At 29.8% G+C, this 24,908-nt stretch overlaps 3 protein-coding genes across 5 annotated transcripts; 1 reads left to right on the top strand and 2 right to left on the bottom strand.

Annotated features, from left to right (window-relative positions):
- Positions 1-237: 237 nt before the first annotated feature.
- Positions 238-6,653, bottom strand: LOC130664415 (phosphopantothenoylcysteine decarboxylase). Its single transcript, XM_057464268.1, has 2 exons — positions 6,234-6,653; positions 238-598 (listed from the first exon to the last, which is right to left on the bottom strand). The coding sequence occupies exons 1-2, from the start codon at positions 6,651-6,653 to the stop codon at positions 428-430; spliced, it is 591 nt and encodes a 196-aa protein (XP_057320251.1). The 3' UTR covers positions 238-427.
- Positions 6,654-7,541: 888 nt separating this feature from the next.
- Positions 7,542-8,009, bottom strand: LOC130664416 (cytochrome c oxidase assembly protein COX19). Its single transcript, XM_057464269.1, has one exon. The coding sequence runs from the start codon at positions 7,799-7,801 to the stop codon at positions 7,547-7,549; it is 255 nt and encodes an 84-aa protein (XP_057320252.1). The 5' UTR covers positions 7,802-8,009; the 3' UTR covers positions 7,542-7,546.
- Positions 8,010-10,390: 2,381 nt separating this feature from the next.
- On the top strand, positions 10,391-23,722 carry LOC130665412 (aminopeptidase N-like). 3 transcript variants are annotated; one of them, XM_057465771.1, is made up of 12 exons: positions 10,392-10,592; positions 12,097-12,594; positions 14,416-14,880; positions 15,017-15,200; positions 16,423-16,498; positions 16,584-16,665; positions 16,743-17,098; positions 18,093-18,376; positions 18,453-18,643; positions 20,275-20,628; positions 23,316-23,397; positions 23,488-23,722. In XM_057465771.1, coding segments are annotated over exons 1-12 (2,712 nt in total). In that variant the 5' UTR covers positions 10,392-10,590; the 3' UTR covers positions 23,626-23,722. The 3 variants fall into 3 exon arrangements, with proteins under 3 accessions (XP_057321756.1, XP_057321754.1, XP_057321755.1); XM_057465772.1 differs by having other exon boundaries at positions 12,142-12,594; XM_057465773.1 differs by lacking the exon at positions 23,316-23,397 and having other exon boundaries at positions 10,391-10,592; positions 23,488-23,659.
- Positions 23,723-24,908: the final 1,186 nt, after the last annotated feature.

Raw genomic sequence — 24,908 nt, forward strand, 5'->3', positions numbered from 1 at the left:
ATAAATGCATTAATTATTAAATAATTATACTGCCGTATCGTTGCTGATGCAATGAAATTTTTTAACGTGCAACTGTTAGTAGTAAGACGTTAATTTTTTTATTTTCTACTATGAAAGTGTAAAAAAAATTGAAATTAAATATTTTATGTACCATAAATTGTGTATCGATAATGTCATTAAATAAATGACTTGATTTTTAATTATTCCGATTTTCTCATTAAAAAATAAAAAAAAACCTTCAATGTTCCATGTAATTTATTTGATTTTTAATTTATACAATAGTAATGTATAATTTTTTATTGATAAGTAAACAATAACGGTAACTGTGAAAAAAATAGAAAAAAAAGAAACATTTTTCGCTGCAACGTATTCGTATATATCAAATCAATAATAACAGTATTATATTTTCGATGAAATTATTATAACATTAATGACGTCTATCTAATGATGAATAATGATCCCATGGGTTTAAATATCTGAGCGTTGTTTGCACAATAGTGTCGACTTCTGCCATAGCACCGATCCCTGTATCTCCACACATCAAGGTCTTGGTAATGCAATTTATCTCCTTGTATCCCCAAGATTTCAACAATTCAATCTGTAAAATATATATAATTAGTATCAATCATGATAATTATTATCAAAAATAACTTTTTTTACAAAATTTTGGAAGTACCCCCCTACCCCTTTTCTCTTCTCCCTCCCCGGTTACCTGACCATTGATCCGAAGACAATTGATCCTTGCGACGATTATTTCTCAGATGATTGATCCACGCGACAATATATATACCGACAATTTATACGCCGACATCTAGCTTACAGGACTAACTTTTTTATATTATATACATATATATATTTTTTTTTCTCTTCACTAATTTTGTGTGTGTGTAATTTTAAAAATATACTCACACACAAATTGTGTATGGATAAATTTTGATTACCATTAATTGTCGCGTAGATCAATTATCGACATATCAATTATCGGTGGATCAATCGTCGCAAGTATTAATTGTCGGGGATCAATTGTCTTTGGATCATCGGTCGTGTTACCCCCTCCCCTATATCTAGTAGTTAATTAAGACATAAAAAATGATAATTCGATGTATACACAGTAAAAAAGGATTCGTCAAAATCAACACTCATCGTGTGTAAAACGAACGTTTTACACTTATTTATGTTATTTTAACGTACTTCGTTTGTGTAGAAAAAGTTACACGCGTATGTGTTGAAAGTAAAAAATTTTCAAAGAATTCTTTTGTGATGGTCGAGATTATTTTTAACATATTTTGTGTGTTGGTTTGACAGTAACATATAAAAAGTATTACTTTCGTATAAAATAACATTTTTCTGTGTTGAAAAATCAATCGATTGCGGCAGTTCACAAAAAATAAATACTGTGTTAAATTGACACCCAAAAGTGTTAAAAATTCAACATTCAGAATTTTAACACACGCTTTTTTTACACTTTGACGGTTCGTTTTTTAATGTGAAATCATTTTATTTAAAAAATAATCGTAACGCGTTTTTCGGAATTCAATAAATTTAGGCTGTTGCGTGCAAGCACTTGGTTACTCATTCCTACCCGAGTCGAAATTTAGCGCCTTCCTTAACTCTTCTATGGTCGGACTTATTTCGGACTTGAGGATTCAAAGTCGGAGCTGGTCCCATGTTAAATGAAGTCCGATTTTGAACCTCCAAGTGTTACAAATTTCCGTTTTCACCATTAAGGGGTCTAAAGTCGGAATTGCAGGAATAAAAATTAGTTCCGATTTTGAACCTCTGTATCCGACTTTATAATAATAATAATAATAATAATAATAATAAATATTATTATTATTATAACTGCACAATTAATATTATTAATAATAGAAACAATAGAAATTTATACTTTTAAAATATTATATTGTTATTGTTTAATACTAAAATTATTATGAGTACAAAACTATTATTATATAATAATTATTGTTATAACAAAATTATATAGTGGTACCTATCAATAGTAAAGAACGAGAATAATCAAAGTATCGATGCAATTTTGGCAAGGTGTTTGATGTAAATAAAATATTTTTTTTTATATATTAAATAAAGTATACGTGAAACATTAATTTTTTTATTGATTTAAATCGAACACAGTGATGTAGAATTCCTTATAAATAATAAAAAATTACTTTTAATTATCTTTGCTAATGTTTGATGTAAAATTACTCGCAATTGATTGATTTTACTATGATAATTTATTTTTGAATTATTTTAAAGAAATTTTAAAATTCAACCAATTATTATTATTATTATTATTATTATTATTACTATTGTGACAATAATTGTTATTATTTTCACTATTTTCCATAAAAATGATTGTTGCTATAAACTGAAGAGCCATTAAAAATTTATTTACATTTAAAAATTACCACTCGTTAGGACGATATAGTCCAAAAAAAAATTTGTATTATTATTATTTTTACACTGATATAACTCTGAATTGAAAATTAATTATTTGACTTCTAATTTTAGCAGTTAATTATAAGAAAAAAATTTGTTATGTTTTTATTCACTATTGCTTTGAAAATTAACACTTAATTATTGCTGAACACTCTTATAGAATAGAATATTATAATGATATCTAAATGAAGTTAAAACAAATTAAATTGCATGATGCTATTGCAATAGTAAAAATTTGAAGTATGTATAAATCATCAATAGAACAGATGTACATCATAGGTACATATGGACAACAATTTTTGTTATGATTAATTGATTTTTTATTATTCTTGATCAAAAATTATTTATCATTACATGATAAATTTAATTTTATCGGATTTGGGGGTTCAAAGTCGGACTTCTCGCGAAGCAGTCGGACTTGGGGGTTCAAAGTCGGACCTCTCGCGAAGTAGTCAGACTTGGGGGTTCAATATCGGAGCTAGTCGGACTTAGAGGCTCAGAGTAGGAACTATCTAGGACTAGGAGGATCAATGTAGGCGCTATATTTCGACTCGGGTAATTTTAATTGCACTAATCAAGAACGATTTGTCGTGTTTCGTGCTTCGACAGTTTGGTAGCCTTAGATAATCACGACGGATATCATCTCTGCGAAGACGAGGCTCCAATACACGGAAATATTTTGAAAATAAATGTACCTGAAGATCGAAACGTTTTGCACGGAACGAAAATAAAAAAACGAAATGAAAAGTAAGAAATCTGCTGGATATAGATTTTAAAAATTTTTCGCAAAGGCACTAGTATGTCAACCGCAAATTGCAGGCTGTCCCCAATTTCCGGAACTACCCCTTAAGCAGTCAAATTAAATAAATTTTTTATGTGCCAGAAGATTGGAACGTTTTGCGCGGAACGAAAATAAAAAAACGGAATGAAAAGTAAAAAATCGTATGGATCTAGATTTCTGAAATATTTTGCACATCAGCCGAAAATCGTAGGCCACCTTCAACTACTCCTTAAGTCAGTCTTAAATAGTTAAATTACATAAATTTTTTATGTACCTGAAAATCGGAACGTTTTACACGGAACGAAAATAAAAAAACGAAATGAAAAGTAAAAAATCTGCTAGATCTAGATTTTTGAAAAGTTTCGCAAAGGCGCTAGTATGTCAACCGAAAATTGCAGGCTATCCCCAATTTCCGGAACTACCCCTTAAGCAGTCAAATTACATAGATTTTTTTAATTTTCGTTGCGCGAAAAACGTTTCGATCTTCAGGTACACGAAAATAATGGTTTTTTATTTAAATATATTTTATATTTTGTAAACTAAACAACAAGGGAAAAATTCCCGCGTCAATTTTAGAGTTAGCCATCGTAGATTAGTATAATATACCGTCATATGTTCATATTTTGATATTTTAAAAATATATTTAATGATTTATTGTGATTTTAATTAGTTTTCATACTTAATTATGAAATAAGAGATAAAGAAAATTAATTAATGTTAATCAGTTACAGTTGAATAGAAGTAAATATTATTTTGAAAACTACTTTTTAAATTAACGAACTCATTTAATGTCAAAGATTTTATCTGTGTAATTAAAATATAAATAACGCTCTGTAAGATATGAATAAAGTAAGTATTTATAATAAGAATTAATAAGTATATAAATATGAATCTTTGACAAGAGAAGTTAACGGCGACCTGATTAAATGCTAACACAATTGGAAAACTACAATATATAAGAAGTATTATTAAAACATTAATTAATTTAGAGAAGATAATTAAAAAAGTTCTTTTTAATTTATAATTTTAATAAGTTTTGAATGGTTGAGTTATTAAACATGGATTACTTTTTCTGTATTTTAAAAATCCTTTGTGTGACTTCAAAAATAATTAAGTAAATTTGAAAAAAACTTCACCGGGATATGCTAATGCGTGCACATTTAGTCCGTCACACTAGACTTTCCGTTGATCAGATGATCTCGATAACTCAATTTTTTTTTTTTCCAATTAATTTTTTACACAATTTTTATAAACGACGGACGTCTTGTTTTTAATTTTTTGAATTCACGAAAATTTTCTCTTTTTACTCATACCAATTTTTTGTAGGGTAATATATGCATGATAATTAGTTTTTTATTCAAATTACATTAATTCTCAACAATACTGAAATTAGCCGACGTATAAAAATTTTTTGGATTTTTTTAAAATCACAAATTTAAAATAAAAATATTTCGGAAAATTGCACCTATACTTTTTAAAATTTTATACATGTGTATATTTTTAGTTTACTTTTTAACTTCCCGCTAAGAAAATTGCAAATTTTCAAAAATTCAGGAAGTTATTGGGTTCGGTCCGATTTACGAAAATCGAGTTTTCATCAGATCTAGACGTTTTGAGGTCCTAGGAAGCTATGCTGACTATTCCCAGATAAACATCCGTGTGTGTGTGTAAACTTTTATTTGTCCGACGATATCTTTGGAACGAATCAACCGATTTGAACTTTCTCGGTGGCAATCGAAAGGGCTCACCAAAACTTAGAATTGATTAGATTTTGGGGTAGATTGGTCATGTAGTTTACGAGTTATATGAAGAATAAAAATTAACAATTTTTTTTGTTTTTGGTTTTTTGCGTATAACTGATAAACCACTTGCCCAATTCTTCTCAAAATGTAATCAGTTTTAAGTCATGTTGAGCCATTTCGATTGCCACCAAGAACGTTCAAATCGGCTCATTCCATCCAAAGATATCGTCGGACAAAAATTATAATTTTTCAGTGAAGGTATGTATTACCGGCCTAATAAATTTTTGAGCTCGAAGAGTTCAAAAATTTACAAGTAATAATGTTTCCAAGCTCCTTGAGCTTGAAAACAGCGGGAAGTTTTAGGGCTGGCCCGCAGGGCCAGGCGGTTTTCAAATTGTTTTTTTTAAATTAAATTTTTCAACAAAAAATTCAAAAATTGTTGTCTGCTGACTTCAGGATCATGAAGATCGTGACGATTTTCACCCAACGAAAATGAAAAAAAATCACATAATTTGACTGCTTAAGGGGTAGTTTCGGAGCTTGGGGTGGCCTAACATTTTTGGCTGACATACCAGCATCTATATGCGAAACATTTCTGAAATATAGTCATCCAGTAGATTTTTTTCTACCCAATTTTTTAATAATTTGTTTTAAATTTAAGGAAAATTCATAATTTAGATCCCCATGTAAAAAAAATTCATTCCAAAACAGTTCCACATGTGAAACTTCTAAAAATGAGACAGATTAAAAGTTCAAATGGAACTTTTTTGGAACGTTAGTAATTTTGATGGTAAAAAAAAAGCTTTTATGAACAAATTTAGAGTCAAAAAACGACATTCTTGAAATTTTTATGGATGTTTTTTTTTGTTCTATAAAAAATTCAAAATTAGTCATTTTTTAACTATTTTGGCAGGTTTCTGGAACGTCTTTAGTCTACAAAAGATGCAAAATTAGTGATTTTGGAATGTTTTGGAATGCCTTTTTTAGTCCTTAAAAAATTAAAAACTGGTGATTCTGGAACTTTTTTGGAATGTCTATATAAAATTCCAAAAACGTCTTTTTTTACTCTAAATTTGCTCATAAAAACTTTTTTTTTACCATCAAAATGACTAACGTTCCAAAAAAGTTCCATTCGAAGTTCTAATCTGTCTCATGTTTAGAAGTTCCGCATGCGGAACTTTTTTGGAACGAATTTTTTTTACACGGGTCATTTATCTCAGTTATTTAAACATATAAATATTATAATTAAAATATTTAAAAAAATGATATACCTGTGGTGCTGTCACTGGATGATCCCACATCCTGGTATTCATAGCAGGGCAAAATAATAATGGTTTTTTAACATCCCAAGCTCGAGCGACGCATGTAAGTATATTGTCACAAATTCCAGAAGCTATTTTACCCAGAGTATTAGCATCTAATGGAGCAATCAAAAATAAATCTGCCCACTTAGCGAGATCAATATGAAGCACAGGATCACCACGATCCTGCCAAGCAGCCCACTCGACAGTATCAGAAAGAATTTGAGTACCAGGCGGCAGTTCTGATTCCTTCAAAAAATGCTTTGCTCTTTCCGTCACCACCACCCGAAATTCAATGCAGTGGTCGCGTAATTTTTCACATAATTCTGGCAATTTAATTGTCGCAACACTTCCAGTACAACCAATTAATACTTTCTTTGTCGGTGCCATTATTTTTTAGTAAATAATCGATATAATTTTTTTGTTTATTACTTCTCTATATTTTTTTTTTATTTTCAAATAATTTAGTCCAGTTATTCAATATATTTTCATTTCGATAAGTATCTCTTTGTACGACCGTCTCGTATTTAAACTTAATTTTATTATCAGTAAAATTATAATATTTATTTTCCAGTTTATTTTATTTTGTCTATCGCATTTAAATTTTTAAATTGCAGCAAAATTAATTAGTTGGCAGTAGCAAAGGCAAACAATTATCAGATATATTTTTTAAAATATTTTTTTTAAGTCTCCATTAAAAAATTTTATAAAAAAATTTCATACGCAAAATAAACTTGTAAATTTGAAATAAAATTTTTATTCTAAGCTCCACAAAATTTAAATGCCGCCTTTTTTTTAAAATTTATTTTAACAAGTTACCAATAACGTTAAAGCTTTTATGGTGTTTATATTTAATAATATTTGCTGTTAATCACAATTCTCATAAACTATTTAATATCTGAACTTTTTTTTTTTCTACAAACTATTTATCTATTAAATTTATTTTTATTATCGTTTTTTTGAACTTTTTCTAGTATCTACAATGCAACTACTGTTTAAATACGACCATTGGACGCTTATATATATTTATATACACATATATATATTTTTTTTTTTGCTTCTAATATCAAACTTTATATTGTTTTGGTCAGCGACGATATGTCGGTGATATTTTGATCAAGCCGCAATAAAAAAATATTTTTGACAAAATATATAAAAAAAAAGTTTTTTTTTTTATATATATTTACTATTGTTTATTTGAAATTTAAAATAGAGTTGATAGTTTAGTTGATATTAGAGTTGAGATATTTGTTGGTTTAAATTTTTTAAATTAAATAAATTTGTTACGTAGATTTTTGTTGATCATGGAATCCTAGTTTTGGCCATTCTTCGCGAGTCATGAGATTGTGGTCCATTCGACATTCGAGATACTCTTTAGCAGCATCTCTGCATAGAGAATTATTACTTTTATTATTACCAAGACAACGCATGTATTTAATCATTGATGCTTTGCAAAAACCCTCATGGTCTAGAGGAAAACTTCCCTTCTCTGGTGGAATGGGGTTAAAAGTCTTTTGTCCGTATGTATATGAGGACATCACCAATCATCAATCTGACCATTTAATTTTTCAAATAATTTACACGTCTATGTATTATTTAAACACTTGTTTTTTTTTTAATGTTTGTTGATTTTTAAATTTATTATCGAACGAAATCGTTGTAAATGTTAACATAAAAATATTAAACTGCACTCAACTCAATATGAAAACACCCTGGAATATTGGCTATGAAATCAAACGCGCATGCGTGACCCAGTAATCTGAGGCACTGATCATGTAGTTTGTAGATTGGAAACTACGATGATGTGTAATTTAATTTTTAGATCTGTTTGTTCATGTGTTCATTATTTGAATGTCAAGAAACCAGAGTTTCAGCTCAGAAATTTAAATTAAACTTTTGACATCTCGATGACGTACAGTCCATAATAGCACAGTTTGTTTAGAAAAAATTTACTTTACAAAAGTTTCCTTTAATTTTACGTCAAATGTCCGTCAACTTCAGGCTTTTCCGTTTTTGACGACAATTTGTATACTTACTATACAATTTGACGTAAATTTACTACTCGAATTAGAATGCAAATTCACTTCGAAAGTTGTATAAAAATTGTCAATTTCAGGCTAAAGTGGCTATTAGGAAATATACAATATCTGATAGCCAGACCCAGAAAACCAGATTTTCAGCTCAGAAATTTAAAATGAAAGTTTTGACATCTTGATGACGCATAGTATATATAAAAAATTTGTTAAACTTTTTAGCTCTCATATACGTAAAATAAAATATAAATTTTACGTAAACGTAAAGCTGATATTTTATATAAAAATTACAGTTATTTTTACGTATATGAGAGCTAGAAAGTTTAACAAATTTTTATATATACTGCACGTCATCGAGATGTCAAAAGTTTCATTTAAATTTCTGAGTTGAAACTCTAGTTTTCTGGGAAATTTGCAACTAGAATTTGCGAATGCACCCAGAGTAATTAATTTATTAATTTTAATATTGTTTGCGCGGTAAATTTAAATATTTGAAAAATAAATTATTGATAATTGGAGACAAATCAAAATTCGTACGTTCAAATAAAATAGTGACGGAATATGATAGAAAAAAATTTGAAATATTAAAAATAAATAAAAAAACACACAAGTGTTTGAACAAACCTTGGCGGGGAAATAATATGCAGAAGGGTGTCCTAATACACTTGGAGATTTGAATTAAATTGCTCCAAGTGTATTGCAGCTAAAAAAACGTCACTTAACTGCTATTTCCCCACCAGACGATGCCAGATGATTTTGCTCAGGAACTTGGAAGGTATCAGCATCAGCCATCAGCAACACTTTACACTAACACTGAACACTTATCACTTAACTGCACCACAGACACTTTGCACAGTTTAAATTTTACAAACACTGCACAATTTAATTAAACAATAACTATGAGCAACAAATTTTATGGATAATTCCGCGAATTAACCGCAATACTGTGTTTCGATTCAAACTTAAAGAAGGATCTGGACTACTACTGAAGTTGTTCATGATACTAACTGCCGCTATTGGACCGCCAGTTGATACAAAGCAATCGATTTTGCGATTCATCGACCGCCCCCACTTTAGCAAAAATTTGAACGTTGAGTATAGCGACGCGCAGTAGCGCCAACTTGGCGCGAAATTTAATAATTTTATTTAAAATTATTTGTGTCAATAATTATCTATATTATTAAGAGAATAAGGAAAATTTTGTTCCCGCCATATCTATATGATAGAATTAGTTAATGTTATTGAAATTGGTACCATTAGATAGGTCTTGACTTGAATTTGTGCCTTTTCATACTTTAAACTCTTTTTAATTGCCAAGTATTGAGATAAATAGATTTATCTATATCATTCGAATTACATTTAAATTACGCGAGAAAAAAAGACGGTCGTATTTATTTTTTTTAAATAAATTAATACTTTAATTATTCTGTCACTAAATATGACTGAATGTCACTGATTATATAGCTATATTATTTATATCGCGTTACTTATTCCAAAATGACAGATTTTTATACTCCCTTTTGGTTTTAGGAAGCTGCTCAAAGCCAAAAAAGTGCATAGAAAAAAAAAGGATTCATTGACACAAAAAATCTTTACTCGCCTAAAGAAAATTTTTACTTACCCCAATAAATTTTTTGCATTGTGAATTGAAAACAAAAATTTATTTAGAACTAGAAAAAATTTCTTGGTGCAAGGAATTATTTCTTGACCAAAAAAATCTTTTCTCGCCTCAAGACAATTTTTGTATTTAATTGATAATGCATAAAATTTATTGGTGCAAATTAAAATTTTGTTGCGGCAAGAAATACTTTTTTTCTGCGTATTTTATAAATTTAGATGTGATATTTGGACAGTCACGTAGTGACTCCAGGTTTCTCGTATTAATAAGAGTGCATTCGACTAGAGCTAGAGCATTTCCGAATGCACTTTTTATTTATTTATTATAAAATTTATAAGTTTACAATTGTCAGTCACATTCCCACTCTTGATTTGAAACTGTCCGTTAGGACTCTAGGCGCGTAGTTCTCTATGAGAATGTGTGGGTATCATCTATTTCTCTATATCTGTATTTTCCATGGATGACGCATGTAAACATTAAACAAGTCGGGACCTGTATAAATTCGCCGGTTGTGCGCATATGCGTAGTTGTTCGTTTGTACTCTGTATTAATTTTTAGGCTGTTGATGTTTACAAATTCACTTAACGGTTGATAGTAATATTCTTTGTCAAATTATACATTATTTGAAAAATTACAATCAAAACAAAGCAAGTGGTCATTTTTAGTTTAAAAATTCATGTAAGTAAAAAATTATCCAACTTTTTATTTACTAATTCATATATGAAAGAAAAATTATTTAGTTACTTATGTTTGATTAGTATTTATGACACTAAAGTTAATCGACGTCTAATAATTTTTTTTAAAAGTAATAAAGTATACGAAAAAAAATATTTAAAAAAATTGCACCTTTAGTTTTTTTCATTTTCTACATGTGCATATTTATAGTTTTTTTTTTTTTGTAATTGATTTGTTTAAAAAATCTGAAAATTTTTTATTGTCTTCTAATTTATGAGTGTGAATGTAGCAGCCATCAGAAAAATTTGAAATTATAAATAAATAGAGTTAATAACTAAAAAAAAAATATTTGCATAAAATGCACTTGTCAATTATAAAATTTTTTAAATGCGCATTTTTTAAAAATTTAATTTTATGAATTATTTACTCTATTTATTTATAATTTTAAATTTGTCTGATGTCTGCTACATCTACACTAGATTGTTTCAAATTAGGGGAATATTTTTTTTTTTTTATGAACATTGAAAAATCGAAAGGGTATTTTAAAATATGGTGACAGTTAAAATTTGAGTTCTTAATATTGATATTTAGAGGTAGCTGTTGATAATTTTCGAGTTTTCATTTAGTAACATGATAAAAAATACATAACTTCCGAAAAAATCAAGATACAAAAAATCTCTTGTCAAGCATTTTGTAGCAAATTTAATGATCTACAAAAAAGGTCCTTTATGATATTTGCATAAATTCAACCATTCACAAGGTATCCGACGTAAAAGTTTGATACAATTCGAAGAACTTGTTTTTGCTCATTCTGAATTTTATACCATGTCAACTAATGAGAATTCAGAAATTTTCAATACAGTTTTTCGTAGAAAATTGAATGCTCTACAAAAAAAGTCTCTAATCATTTTTTGATAAATCCATCTGTTCAAAAGTTATTGGAGCTTGAAGTCAAGTTAGAGTAAATTTCGAGATCTTTTTACTTTTCCGACGAAACTATCGGGCTTATCATGAAATGTCAAAGGATCTTTTTTGTAGACAATTTTATTTCCTACAAATTATCTCTGATAAATTTTTTTTAAATTCTGCATTCTCTTCTAGTTATTTCTATTTTAATGTTAAGCTCTTAAAATCGGTCAAAACACTATTTTTTTAGGAGCTTGGCATTAAAATGGAAATAATATATATCATATTTTGCATATTTTAAGATACTCTTTCGATTTTTCAAAGTTCTTCAAAAAAAAAATAGTTGCTTAATTTGAAACAGTCTAATCCACACTCATTATAATTTATGATACTGAAATTAGCCGAGGTCTTAAAATTTTTCAATTTTTTTAAAAACGATAAATTTAAGAAAAAAAAATATTTAAAAAAATTGCACCTGTAGTTTTTTTAATTTTCTACATGTGCATATTTTTAGTTTTTTTATTCTTTGAAATTAAACTGTTGAAAAAAAATTCGAAAATTTTGAATTGTCTGCTTACTTCAGTATCATTTATAATTTTAGGATCATCGATATTTTAATAAAAAATTTATTTTTTTACATAATAAGTTTTTTTGTGTTTACACAAATTACAATGACGCAAACGAGTTCAAAACCAAATTATAAACTTCCACTTGGAAATAAAAATTATTCTAATGGTTATAATATTGAATCATATAATTATAAAATAAAATTAGTACCGCATATTCAAGAAAATGAGGTGACTTTTGATGGAGAAATTTCCATAGATTTTAAAAATTTAATAGCGAGAAGTTGGATTAAATTGAACGCTAAAAATTTGGAAATTGTGGAAAATGTTATTTTGAAAAAAGATGATGAAATTTATGAGTCAAGTGATTATACTATCACTATTGATGATTCCGAAAATATATTGACTATAAATTTCGATAGAGAAATCGCACGTGGTATTTATAATTTATATATCCAGTATAAAAGTCATGGTCTCGGTAGTAGTAAAGTTTTGAAACATACTTATTATTTTGATAAACTTGGAAAAAAACAGTAAGTTACTGAAATTCATTTTTTCTATCCCACATTTGAATGTAAAAAGTGACGATATTGAATGAGTGTGAATGCACCAGACATCAGACAAATTTAAAATTATTAATAAATAGAGAAAAAAATTCAGAAAATGAAATTTAAAAAAAAGGCGTATTTATAAAATTTAGAAATTAATAAGTGCATTGTTTATAAATATTTTTTTTTTTTTAATTGTTTACTCAGTGTGGCCACGAACCGTGAATATCGGGAATTATCAGGGAATTTAAGGCACCCGGGAAATATCATGGAAATGTCAGGGAATTTCGAAAAGTATCTGGGAATTAAATTGTAACCGTTCAAAATTTCAAAAATTTTCAATTATACACTAGTTATAAAAATTAAGGGATATTAAAAAAATTTTAAATTTTAAAGTGATTTTCAACAGATTGTAACTCGAAGGAAAATGGTCATACGACAAAAACAAAAAAGGCAAATTATAGCTTCAAGTGTCTAGTTTTCTGATCTGGTCTTTAAATTTTTTTATTATGTGCGGTTCCGGAGTAATCCTAAGAAAAATATCGAAAAATAAATTTACCAAATTTTTGCTCGTCTTAAAAACAGTCTTCAAGCTTCGATAAATTTTTTTCGATAATTATGATTGATTTTTGATTGTTCCAGAACCGTGCATAATGAAAAAATTTAAAGACCCAGATTAGAAAACTAGACACTTGAAGCTACAGTTGGACCTTTTGTTTTTATTGTACGACCATTTTCCTTCGAGTTACAAACTGTTGAAAATTACTAAAAAATTTGAAATTTTTTTAATATCCCTTAATTTTTGTAACCAGTGTATTTTGAATTTATTTAAATCATAAAATTCCTTATTAAATATTTTAACTTATACATTTTTAACATCGAATACAGTCGAAGCTCTCTACAGTTGCCCTCCCTAAAGTTGTTAGCTCCCTAAAGTTGACAAGATATGCTCTCTAAAGTTGCTCGGATTTTCTCCCACTCTTCTTTTTACTAAACGAATCAGAATTCAAGATTCTGGCGCGCGATTTAAACTTCTATAATTGACTGAATACATATTCTGTTATGCAAGATAGTTAACCTAGAAATACAATTTTTTTATCATTGATAAAACTATCCGAGCAACTTATAATTAATGAACAAAAGTATTTTCGAGATGTAATAAACTTTATTATTTTTTTTTTTTCCAATTGCCGGTCGGCAAATAATAGTTCAGTCAATGTTTCAAATTAGTGATTATTTTATGAACTTTAATTTTCCATTTGATTTCTTTATTATTTATTTATTAATATTAAAATATTAAAAATAATTTAAAAATCACGATTTGAGGTTAGCCTCAACGTATATGTATCACACGGTTTGTTTTGATTTTGTGACGCATCGAAACGCGCATAGGAGAATCAATCATCCTAGCGAGAATGCAGAGTGGAGAGAAGGGGGAAAAGCAACTTTAGAGAATGGTCCTGTACGGAGAGAGCAACTTTAGGGAGCTTCGACTGTAATCAAAAGTAGGCAATATTTATTTATTTTATTGCTTTTTTTATGGTTTCTCGCATGATTTAATTATCAAATTTAATGGTTAAAAATGAAAATATAATAAAAACTTTGAATATCTAAATGATACGAATAAAATTTCTAAATCAGGGAAAAATGTGAAAAACTTTACTGAAAAACCGGGAAATATCAGGGAATTTTGAAATCATTGCTTTGTGGCCACCCTGTTGTTACTCTATTTATTTATAATTTTAAATTTGTCTCACTCATGATATTGGAATTATTTATATATTTTCGAATTTTATAATTTAAAAGATGGATATTACTGAGCGATTTTCAAAATGGGGGATTAGAAGAATTGTTTCCGTCCTGGGAAAGTGATTGGTGTCCCTCAAAATTTGAATTTTCCATCAAACACAATAAAGAATACACAGTATTATTCAATGCGCCGGTAAAAGAAATAGTAGCAGCAGAGGATTCAAATTCAGTGTGGACAATTTTTGAAAAAACTCCAAATTTAACTCCGAATAATTTTGCGTTCATTGTTGGAGATTTTGAATATTTGTCTGCGCACGATGACGATCCGTTCAAACTTTGGATCCCTAAAAATACAATTGACTGTGAAAATAACGACATTAAAATTGTGGAAAAATTATGGAAAGCACTGGAAGACGTGACCGGTGTAACTCGTAAAGAGCATAAATACAATAAGTTGGATGTTGTCGTTTTGCCGGAATTTATTAAGATCAAACGATTTAACTGGGGACTCTGTACCGTCAAGTAAGTTTATAATTTATTGTAACATATGCAAAAGACCCATTACCCGCTCATTTTTTATTGGAGTGAGACTAGACCACTCAAATTCAATTGCTGAATTAAATTAATGACCATATTTGTACCATTTGCTTTTTTTTAGTGATGAGAGTATTGGGTTCAAAGAAAATATCGATAAAATCGAAAAAATTACCACAATTACGGATATAGCATCTTCACTTATCGATCATTGGTTTGGTGACCTTATTCAAACTGTCACTTATGATAAAGGAAGACCCTTGAGCTATGGCCTTCGTTCTTATTTAGCTCAACTGGTAGCTGATAAGGTTAATTATATATAATTTAATTTATTTTTCGCCATACCTGCGCCGAAAGTTTAAATTCCTGCCCGTTTAGTGGGAAGAAAGTCGTATTTTTCTCTTATGAAAAAAAAATGATGAAAATTAGCGCATGCGCCATTTTTTCTTCAAATAGAGACAATAATATATTGCACACCAAGAGAGGAAAGTATAAAATTCCAACCTGCCTGTACAATTACCTACCCGACAAACACCCGGATTGAGACGTCCGATCTTTCTCCGTGGTGTGAATACGATTTTTTACCAGATCTGTACCTGAAAGTTTAAATTTTTACTTCTGTTTGCGAGAAGAATGGCGCGTGCGCCAATTTTCTTCACGTGTTTTCTCACGAAAGGAAGTAATGACTTTCTTCCCTCTAAACAGAGCAGAAACTTGAACTTATGGTGTAGATATGGTGAATAAATTTAATCTCTGAGAGGAAGATTTGACTCGGGCAGGCAGTCACACATGCGGGTTGAAGAGTCTTATTTTAATTCCGCGACTTTTGATCCCCGGACAAAATATCCCTCCGACTAAATATCTCCGATTGATTCTTTCAACAATAAAAATAATCTTTTTTCACACGTGTTATATGTATGCTACATGACAAACTATATTAATAATTTAACATTTACAGCCGACGTATCTAAAGGTCGTTCTCCGTCACAAAATTAAACATCTTAATGTATTTTCAAAAATAATATATAATTATATACGAAAATTTTTAAGTGAGTTAATCGTATCCCATTTTTTTTAAATAGTTTATAAATATGTTTATAAGGGGTTTGCACTTTTTTCTCTATTACACTTAAGTCCTCAAACGGTACTATCTTTGTTACACTTGTGCAGTAAATGAAAACTTAGACCGAGTTTTTTTCTTAAACAAACGAATATTATAAAACAATTAAAGCGTTCTTCGCTAGGTTAGACAGTGCAGGAATGCGCGGTCTATATTTTGTATTTAGAGATTTTGCTTCCGAAAAAAACGTCAGCCGAAAATATCTGATAACCCCTGTTATGAAAAGAAAACTAACAATGATTTTTGATATATTTTATAGTACGGATATTTAGTCGAGGGATATTTTGTCCGGGGTTCAAAACGCGCGTTACTCCTATTTTCCTCCCTGGATGTATAATGTACTAATTTTTAATCTTAAAAATTTTAATTATCGTCTTTTATTATAATTAATGATATTCAATCAACTTCAGGTTGATAAAAATGCCCATTCTATTGATCGATTTATCAATAATCAAGGACAAGAAGGAAATTGGAATGAATTTCATTGTATGTTTATATTATCATTACTATTATCTTTAATTATTTATATAGTGAGATAGTAAGATTATCTATTTATTATGAATTATTACAGATAATTATATATCGCGTACAATTGAAAACGTTCTGGGTAAAGACAACTTCCGAACGGCTCTGAGAAATTATATATTAAATAAGTATGTCATCCAATATCTAGCAAACTAATTTTATTTGGTTGATAATTATTTAACAGCTATAGTATTTTTTTTTCAAGTGAATCTAAAGATCAGATAGTCAGTGAGCTTTCCGATGAAATCGCAAAAGCATCTGGAGACAAAAAAGAATTTATGGAAAAAGTTTTGAAAAATTGGAGTACTTTTTCGTCATTTCCCACACTCACGGTCACTCGTAATTATGAAAAAAATAAAGCAATTGTTACACAAGCACGATTTTTATCTGATCCGGAGTCAGATTGGAGATATTGGGTGCCATTGAATTGGGGAACTCAAGACGAGCCTAATTTCGAAGATACGTCGGTAACTCAGTGGTATGATGGTGATTTCATGAAAACCGAAATTCCGGTTACAGTTGCTGATGATCGTTGGATAATTTTAAACAAACAACATTTTGGTATTTATTTATTAATATTTATATAACTGCACATGCTCAACATAAACGCCATTAAATGCCTGACCTCGATCTCACGTGTAGAAAAATTCGTTATAAAAAGATTCAAAAAAATCTGTCTATCGGTTGACCCTTTCGGCCAGCCCCAAAACTTCCCGCTGTTTTCGAGCTATTGAGCTCGAAGAAATTGTCGTGACTACACTTTAGAGCTCTTCGAGCTCGAAAATACTTTTGTGTGCCAATGTTTTCGAAAGGAACCGTTTTTTACCATTTCTTTCTCCAACGATATCTCTCGAACAAATTAACTGATTGAGATGGTTAAGGCGGCGATCGACGCGTCTTATAAAGTTCTAGAGCTGATTAAATTTTGAAGTGGATCGTTCGGCTCGTTTCTGAGAAATCAATAAAAAACTAAAAAAAAAAATTTTTTTTTTCGTAATTCGCCAATATTTTCGAGTCTATTTGATCAAATGATCTGAAATTTTCAGAAAAGTTGATGGCCAACAAGCTCTTTCGATTGCCACCTTAACCATCTAAATCGGTTCATTAGTTAAAAAGTTATAAAGAGTTTACATATATACATACACACATACACACATACATACATACAGACACTCGGACATCATTCTGAAAATAGTCAGAATAGGTTCCTAGGACCTCAAAACGTCGACATCTGATGAAATTTCGATTTTCGAAAATCGGGGTGAAAACAATAACTTCCCGAATTTTTCAAAAATCCTCGATTTTCTTAGCGGGAAGTTAAAAAGTTCGATATCTGGAACTTGTAAACTTTAGACAGATTAGAACTTTGAGTGGAACTGGAGTAAAAAATAAATATTTATAAAACGTATTTCTCAGAAGAAGTTCCAATCGAAGTTCTAATTTGTCTCAAGTTCATAAATTTCACACACCGAATTTTTATAAAATTTTTTAGGAACGAATTTTTTACACGGGCATAATTTGTATTTAAATTTACATTTTTTTTTTTATTTTCTAGGTACCTATCGCGTAAATTATGATGAAAACAATTGGAAATTAATAATAAATTATTTGAAAACTGATGATTACTCAAAAATTCATCTTTTCAATCGTATTCAGCTGATTAACGACGCATTTACTATTGCCGGCTGGGGATTTCTTGACTACAGTATACCTTTTGAACTAGCGGAGTATCTTCCTCGTGAAACAGAATTTGCTCCATGGGCAGCATTTCTGCATCATATTGAGCAGTTATATTATGAAACATCATTACGTCATTCTGAATACTACGATAATTTCAAGGTTTTATTTCAATAATTATATAACTCGTTTATTTTTATTATCTTAATAGTAAACTTATTTATATTTTGTTCACTAGAAATATGTTTTGAAGCTGACTGATGAATTAAAAAAACGGATCCTACTCACGGATGAAGCCGATGATGATTTTACCACGCGGCTTTTGAGAATTTCTTTGGTGAATGTGCGTTCCATTTATGGGTCAAGTGATGAAGGAAATTATGCCCTTGCTAAACTTAGAAATTGGCTCGACGATCCTGATAAATATCCGTAAATACAATATTACTATTATATCATATTCTTTCATAATCATACCTAAAATTCACTATAATTAATTACTTTCTCATGATACCAGCATTGAAACTTGAAGTTTCAGTTTCTCTACAACCAGTCGGAAAAAGCTAATTTCAGTCCAATGCCGCGAGTTGATATTAGAAACACGTAAATTGTGAATGCCTTTAGTCAGCGGGCAGAAACAAAATTTTTTTTCAGCATTCCTGCACCGCAAGTTCGAATTCCTGCGCCGTTGAGTAGGAAGAAAGTCGCTCTTTTCTTATATGAGAATTAGAGTGTCATTAGCTCGGGGAAAGTAGAAAATCTAGCAGGGGACGAACAAGCGGATAATTGCTTGTTGGGAACCCGAAAGGTACAAATGGAGAAGCCCTTTACATAGGGTACGGGGAGAACTTGCATCCCACCACTAATCTATGCAAGCAGTTGACCAGAGCTGAAGTCTGGTACCATGGGGAATCCATTCCAAGCCCCACTTCGACCAGAGTCTCTCTATTTCCTGAGATGGGAGGAGTGTTTGGGTCCAAATGAGGTCGGACTCGTGGTGGTTGTTGGTGAGGCACCTACATGCGATGCATGCCTAGTGGGTAAGTTAATGTGAGCTTATGCTCATATTTCGCTTCTATAATATATGGTAGAGTTGATTATACAAATAGGGATTTCGCAGCGCGAGTATGCCCAAAAGGGCGATGTATCGTCCTCCCGTCAAACGGAGGTGGGCCTAACAGCCCCGTTACATTAATTAACTTAGATGAGAAAACAAATACACGGCGAAGAATGTTGACTCGAAACTTAGAAATTTTTATTATGCTGTCGACCAAACTTGTTTCAAGTCGTGAAGCATCCAAAAAGTTATGCTCTTTCAGAAAATTACTATGCCGCATCACAATTTTTATAATGTATAAAAGTAATTGTTACTAAAGTTTATCGATAAGTTCCTCGCGCATAGTAAGTATTGCGATACAGCATAACAATTTTTCGTATGAGCATAATATTTTTTTTGATGCTTCACTTCCTGTTTCAAGCTTGGTCAAAATTTAGCGCATGTGCCATTCTCCCTACAAACAGAGGCAAGAATTTGAACTTTCGGGTGCAGACCTGGTGAAAAATTGCATGCACACCACAGAGTAAGCTAAAATGTCTCGATCCGCGTGTTTGCCTTCGGCTTGAATGTCCTACTTCCCTCCCTTGGTGTGTAATATACTAATTCGTCCTTTGGGAAGAAACAAATAGTGCTTCTACCCGCTGACTAAAGGTTTTTGCGATTTAAACTCTGATACTTGTCATTTTTTTAATAGTAATTTTATTTACTTACATGACAGTTCTGACTGTGATTAAGTTTTATAAAAGTTAGTGTCAATAATAAATAGTATTCATAGTTTCCGCGTAATCATAAATTGCAAATGACAATTTACACTTACGCTAATAATTTATCACACTATTGAACTGCTGACACTGAAACTTTAAATTCTAATGCAGGTAATCGTGAAAAATATGACGGGTAACTCAGGATGAAACACGATTTCACTGCGGGTGATGTCAGCTAATTTCAGCCTGGTCTAAAATCGTTTTGTTGCATCTCTTGTCACACAATATACTATTTATTTCAGAATTTCAGCAGACATGAAAGTTGTGATCCTCAACAGCGGAATGAGATTTGCAGATGAAGATACTTGGAATAAATTATGGGAAAAGTTTAAACAAATTTTTAATGGTCCTAAAAATGAAATTATGTCATACTGTAGTATGATGAGATATTCAACCTTTAAAGATGAAGAGCTTCTTCATGCTCTGTGTTGCGTTTCAAACATTGAATTGTTAAAAAAGTTTTTAACAATGATCTTGACAAATGCTATAGAGGACATAAGTCAAACGCAATTTTTTGAAAATCTTTACCGACTGAATGGAAAAGCCGTTGACGTTATTTTAGACACTGATTTCAGCTCTACTAAGGCTGACGGAAGGTAATTTTTATTTTGCACACCTCAACCGCGAAAGCGCTGATGGCACTTTGTCAACGGTTCTCTTTTTCCGACTGTTTTATTCACACAAAAATATTTCTACGCTCTTTTAATCACACGAAAATATATCAAATTGTATATTAGCATACAGAGCATTTATTGAGGAACAACTTGAACCTAATATTAACAGTGTAGCCACGAACCGGGAATTTCGAGAAGTATCCGGGAATTAAATTGTAACAGTTCAAAATTTAAAAAAATTTTAAATTATACACTAGTCATAAAAATTAAGGAATATTAAAAAAATTTCAAATTTTAAAGTGATTTTTAACAGGTCGTAACTAGAAGGAAAATGGTCATACGACAAAAACAAAAAAGGCGAATTGTAGCTTCAAGTGTCTAGTTTTCTGATCTAATCTTGAAATTTTTTAATTATGTGCGGTTTCGGAGTAATCCTAAGAAAACTATCGAAAAAGAAATTTACCAAATTTTTGCTCGTCTTGAAAACGGTCTTCAAGCTTCGATAAATTTTTTTCGATAATTATAATTGATTTTTGATTGCTCCGGAACCGTGCATTATAAAAAAATTTTAAGACCTAGATCAGAAAACTAGACACTTGAAGCTACAGTTTGACTTTTTGTTTTTATTGTGCGACCATTTTCCTTCGAGTTACAAGCTGTTGAGAATTACTAAAAAATTTGAAATTTTTTTAATTTCCCTTCATTTTTGTAACTAGTGTATTTTGAATTTATTGAAATTATAAAATTTCTTATTAAATATTTTAACTTATACATTTTTAACATCGAATAATCAAAAGTAGGCAATATTTATTTATTTTATTGCCATTTTTTTAATGAAAATTAATTAAATTAAAAATGAAAATATAATGAAAACTTTGAATATCTAAATGATACGAATAAAATTTCTAAATCAGAGAAAAATGTGAAAAACTTAACTGGAAATCCGGGAAATATTAGGGAATTTTGAAATCATTTCTTTGTGGCCACCCTGATTAACTCGATTCGTTATTTTATTAGTTTAATAGATGATTTTATAGATGATTCCAACTCAAGAAACCAGCGCTGTAAATTGTTACGTATGAAACTTCCTAAACACGATAACTATGAATAGACACAATTAATCGGCCTAATTTTTTTTTATTATCTTGGTATTTTTTATCACAAGAACCCTGTAGAGAATCATTTTCTGAATCCTTTTAGTTTAATTGTAATTAATTAAAAACTTAAAACTGATTGTTCACGAAAAATTCAGCTGCCATTTTTATTTTTACTGCTATTATTTTTTTCATTTTTTTCCATCATCAATTACTGGCAGAGCACTTGCGTTACAGTATACCCTAGCACAGTAGCATAGTTTGCTTAGCGAAAGTTTCCTTGAATTTTTCGTCAAATGTCCGTCAACTTCGGGCTTTTCCGTTTTCGAAGACAATTTTTATACAAGTTGAATGAAAATTCATAAAAAAATCTGTCTATCGATTGACCCTGCGGGCCAGCCCTCGAACTTCCCGCTGTTTTTGAACTCGAGGAGCTCGAAAACATTGTTGTGAATACATTTTGAAGCGCTTCGAGCTCGAAAATACTTTTGTATGCCATTGTTTTCGAAAAAAAATCGTTTTTTAGCATTTCTTACTCCCTCGATGTCTCTCGAACAAATTAACCGATTGAGATGATTAAGGCCGCATTCGACGCGGTTTATTAAGTTCTAAAGCCGAGTATATTTTGAAGTCGATCGTTCAACTCGTTTCTGAGAAATCAATAAAAAACTAGAAAAAAAAATTTTTTTTCTCGTAATTCGTCAATATTTTCGAGTCTACTTCACCAAACGATCTGAAATTTTCAGAAAGTTGATGGACAACAAGCTCTTTCGATTGCCACCTTAACCATCCAAATCAATTCATTAGTTCAAATGTTACAAAGAGTTTACACACACACGCACACACACACACATACGTACATACAAACATACACTCGGACATCAATCTGAAAATAGTCAGAATAGCTTCTTATCGTCCACTGACTTTACTCTTACCCGTTGTAGAACCTAATTTGCAATAATCTTTGTTACTGATGATTTGTTACCGACCGCGTGATTAAACGTAAACAAATAATTTTTTTTTTTTTCATTAATTTTTTTCGCAAATTTATTAAACTGCAAAGGGTTTATTTTTGTGGTTTTTCATTAAGAATTTTTCGCCCTTTAATACAATACCAATTTTAATAGGGCTTTGCAGTAATATATATATAAGTTATTTGATGAAAAGACACGGTGTCTCAGCGACCCTAGTGTAATTTTATTATTTATTAAAAACGCGGAGGAGTTGAGCTTTTTTCTTATTATTTTCGTAATCTACGGATTTTTTTACATGAAATAGAACAATAAAATTCCACTAGCAAATTAGGTTCTACAACGGGTAAGAGTAAAGTCAGTGGACTATTAGGACCTCAAAACGTCTAAATCTGATGAAAACTCGATTTTCGAAAATCGGGGTGAAAACAATAACTTCCCGAATTTTTAAAAATTTACAATTTTTTTAGCGGGAAGTTAAAAAAGTAATGATTGAAAATAAAATGAGCAATTGAGGTGTGCACTTTTGATATTCCATTTTTTTAATTCCCGATTGTCGTTATTGTAATAAATTATTATTTTAATTGTTGCTGTTTTTTTTTAGTCTTGTGTATACTCCAGAAATTATCGGCGATGCTACTCGAAGTATTGAATTATTTATAAGAACCGATGATCATGTGCAAAATGTATTTATAAAATTTATAAACATGTAATACCTCAATGTCAAAAAAAAAATCATTTAAATTAATCATTTTTTTTACCCTTAATTTTTTCAGTTTAATCGAATGTCGTCTCAGTTAATTGAGGGTGAACAATTTATAAGCCGTATCAGTTTGACTATTGCTACAAGATCGGCCTCCAAATCCAACGAAATATTAAATAAAATGAAAAAATTTTTCGAGAAAATAAATTGATTGATTCTTTCAATTTTTATTACTGCCAATAAATTTTTACAGTAACTAAAAATATATTTTCTTATTGTGAAACAATAATGTAACAGTAAATATATTTTTTTTAAATATTCAATATGGTTTTTATTTTCCTTTCATTTGAAATACCTACTGCACGTGAAACAAAATTTTTTAACTTTCCTGTGTGAAAATTTAAAATTAAGAAGAAGGAAAACAGGTGGCCATGAACCGGAAATGTCGGGAGTTATCAGGGAATTTCATGCAACCGGGAAATATTATAGAAATGTCAAGGAATTTCAAGAAGTATTCGGGAATTTAATCGCGATAGTTACAAATTTTACAATTTTTGAATAATACTCTAGTCACAAAAATTTAAAAATTAAAAAAAAAAATCATATTTTTAAGTGATTTTCAACAGGTAATTTGAAAGAAAATGGCCATACAACAAAAACAAAGAAGGCAAATTGTAGCTTTAAGTGTCTAGTTTTCTGATCTAGTCTTTAAAAATTTTTATTATGCGCGGTCCCAGAGTAATCTATATTATTAAGAGAATAAGAAAAATTTTGTTCCCGCCATATTTATATGATAGAATTAGTTAATATTATTGAAATTGGTATCATTAGATAGGTCTTGACTTGAATTTGTGCCTTTTCATACTTTAAACTCTTTTTAATTGCCAAGTATTGAGATAAATAGATTTATCTATATCATTCGAATTACATTTAAATTACGCGAGAAAAAAAGACGGTCGTATTTATTTTTTTTAAATAAATTAATACTTTAATTATTCTGTCACTAAATATGACTGAATGTCACTGATTATATAGCTATATTATTTATATCGCGTTTCTTATTCCAAAATGACAGATTTTTATACTCCCTTTTGGTTTTAGGAAGCTTCTTAAAGCCAAAAAAGTGTGCATAGAAAAAAAAAGAATTCATTGACACAAAAAATCTTTACTTGCCTAAAGAAAATTTTTACTTACCCCAATAAATTTTTTGTATAGTGAATTGAAAACAAAAATTTATTTAGAACTAGAAAAAGTTACTTAGTGCAAGGAATTATTTCTTGACCAAAAAAATCTTTTCTCGGCTCAAGACAATTTTTGTATTTAATTGATAATGCATAAAATTTCTTGGTGCAAATTAAAATTTTGTTGCGGCAAGAAATCCTTTTTTCCTGCGTATTTTATAAATTTAGTAGTAATATTTTGGCAGTCACGTAGTGACTCCAAGTTGCTCGTATTAATAAGGGTGCATTTGACTAGAGCTAGAGCATTTTTAAA

The sequence above is a fragment of the Microplitis mediator genome, chromosome 3, assembly GCF_029852145.1.
Source record: "Microplitis mediator isolate UGA2020A chromosome 3, iyMicMedi2.1, whole genome shotgun sequence".
Classification (NCBI taxonomy): Eukaryota; Metazoa; Arthropoda; class Insecta; order Hymenoptera; family Braconidae; genus Microplitis; species Microplitis mediator.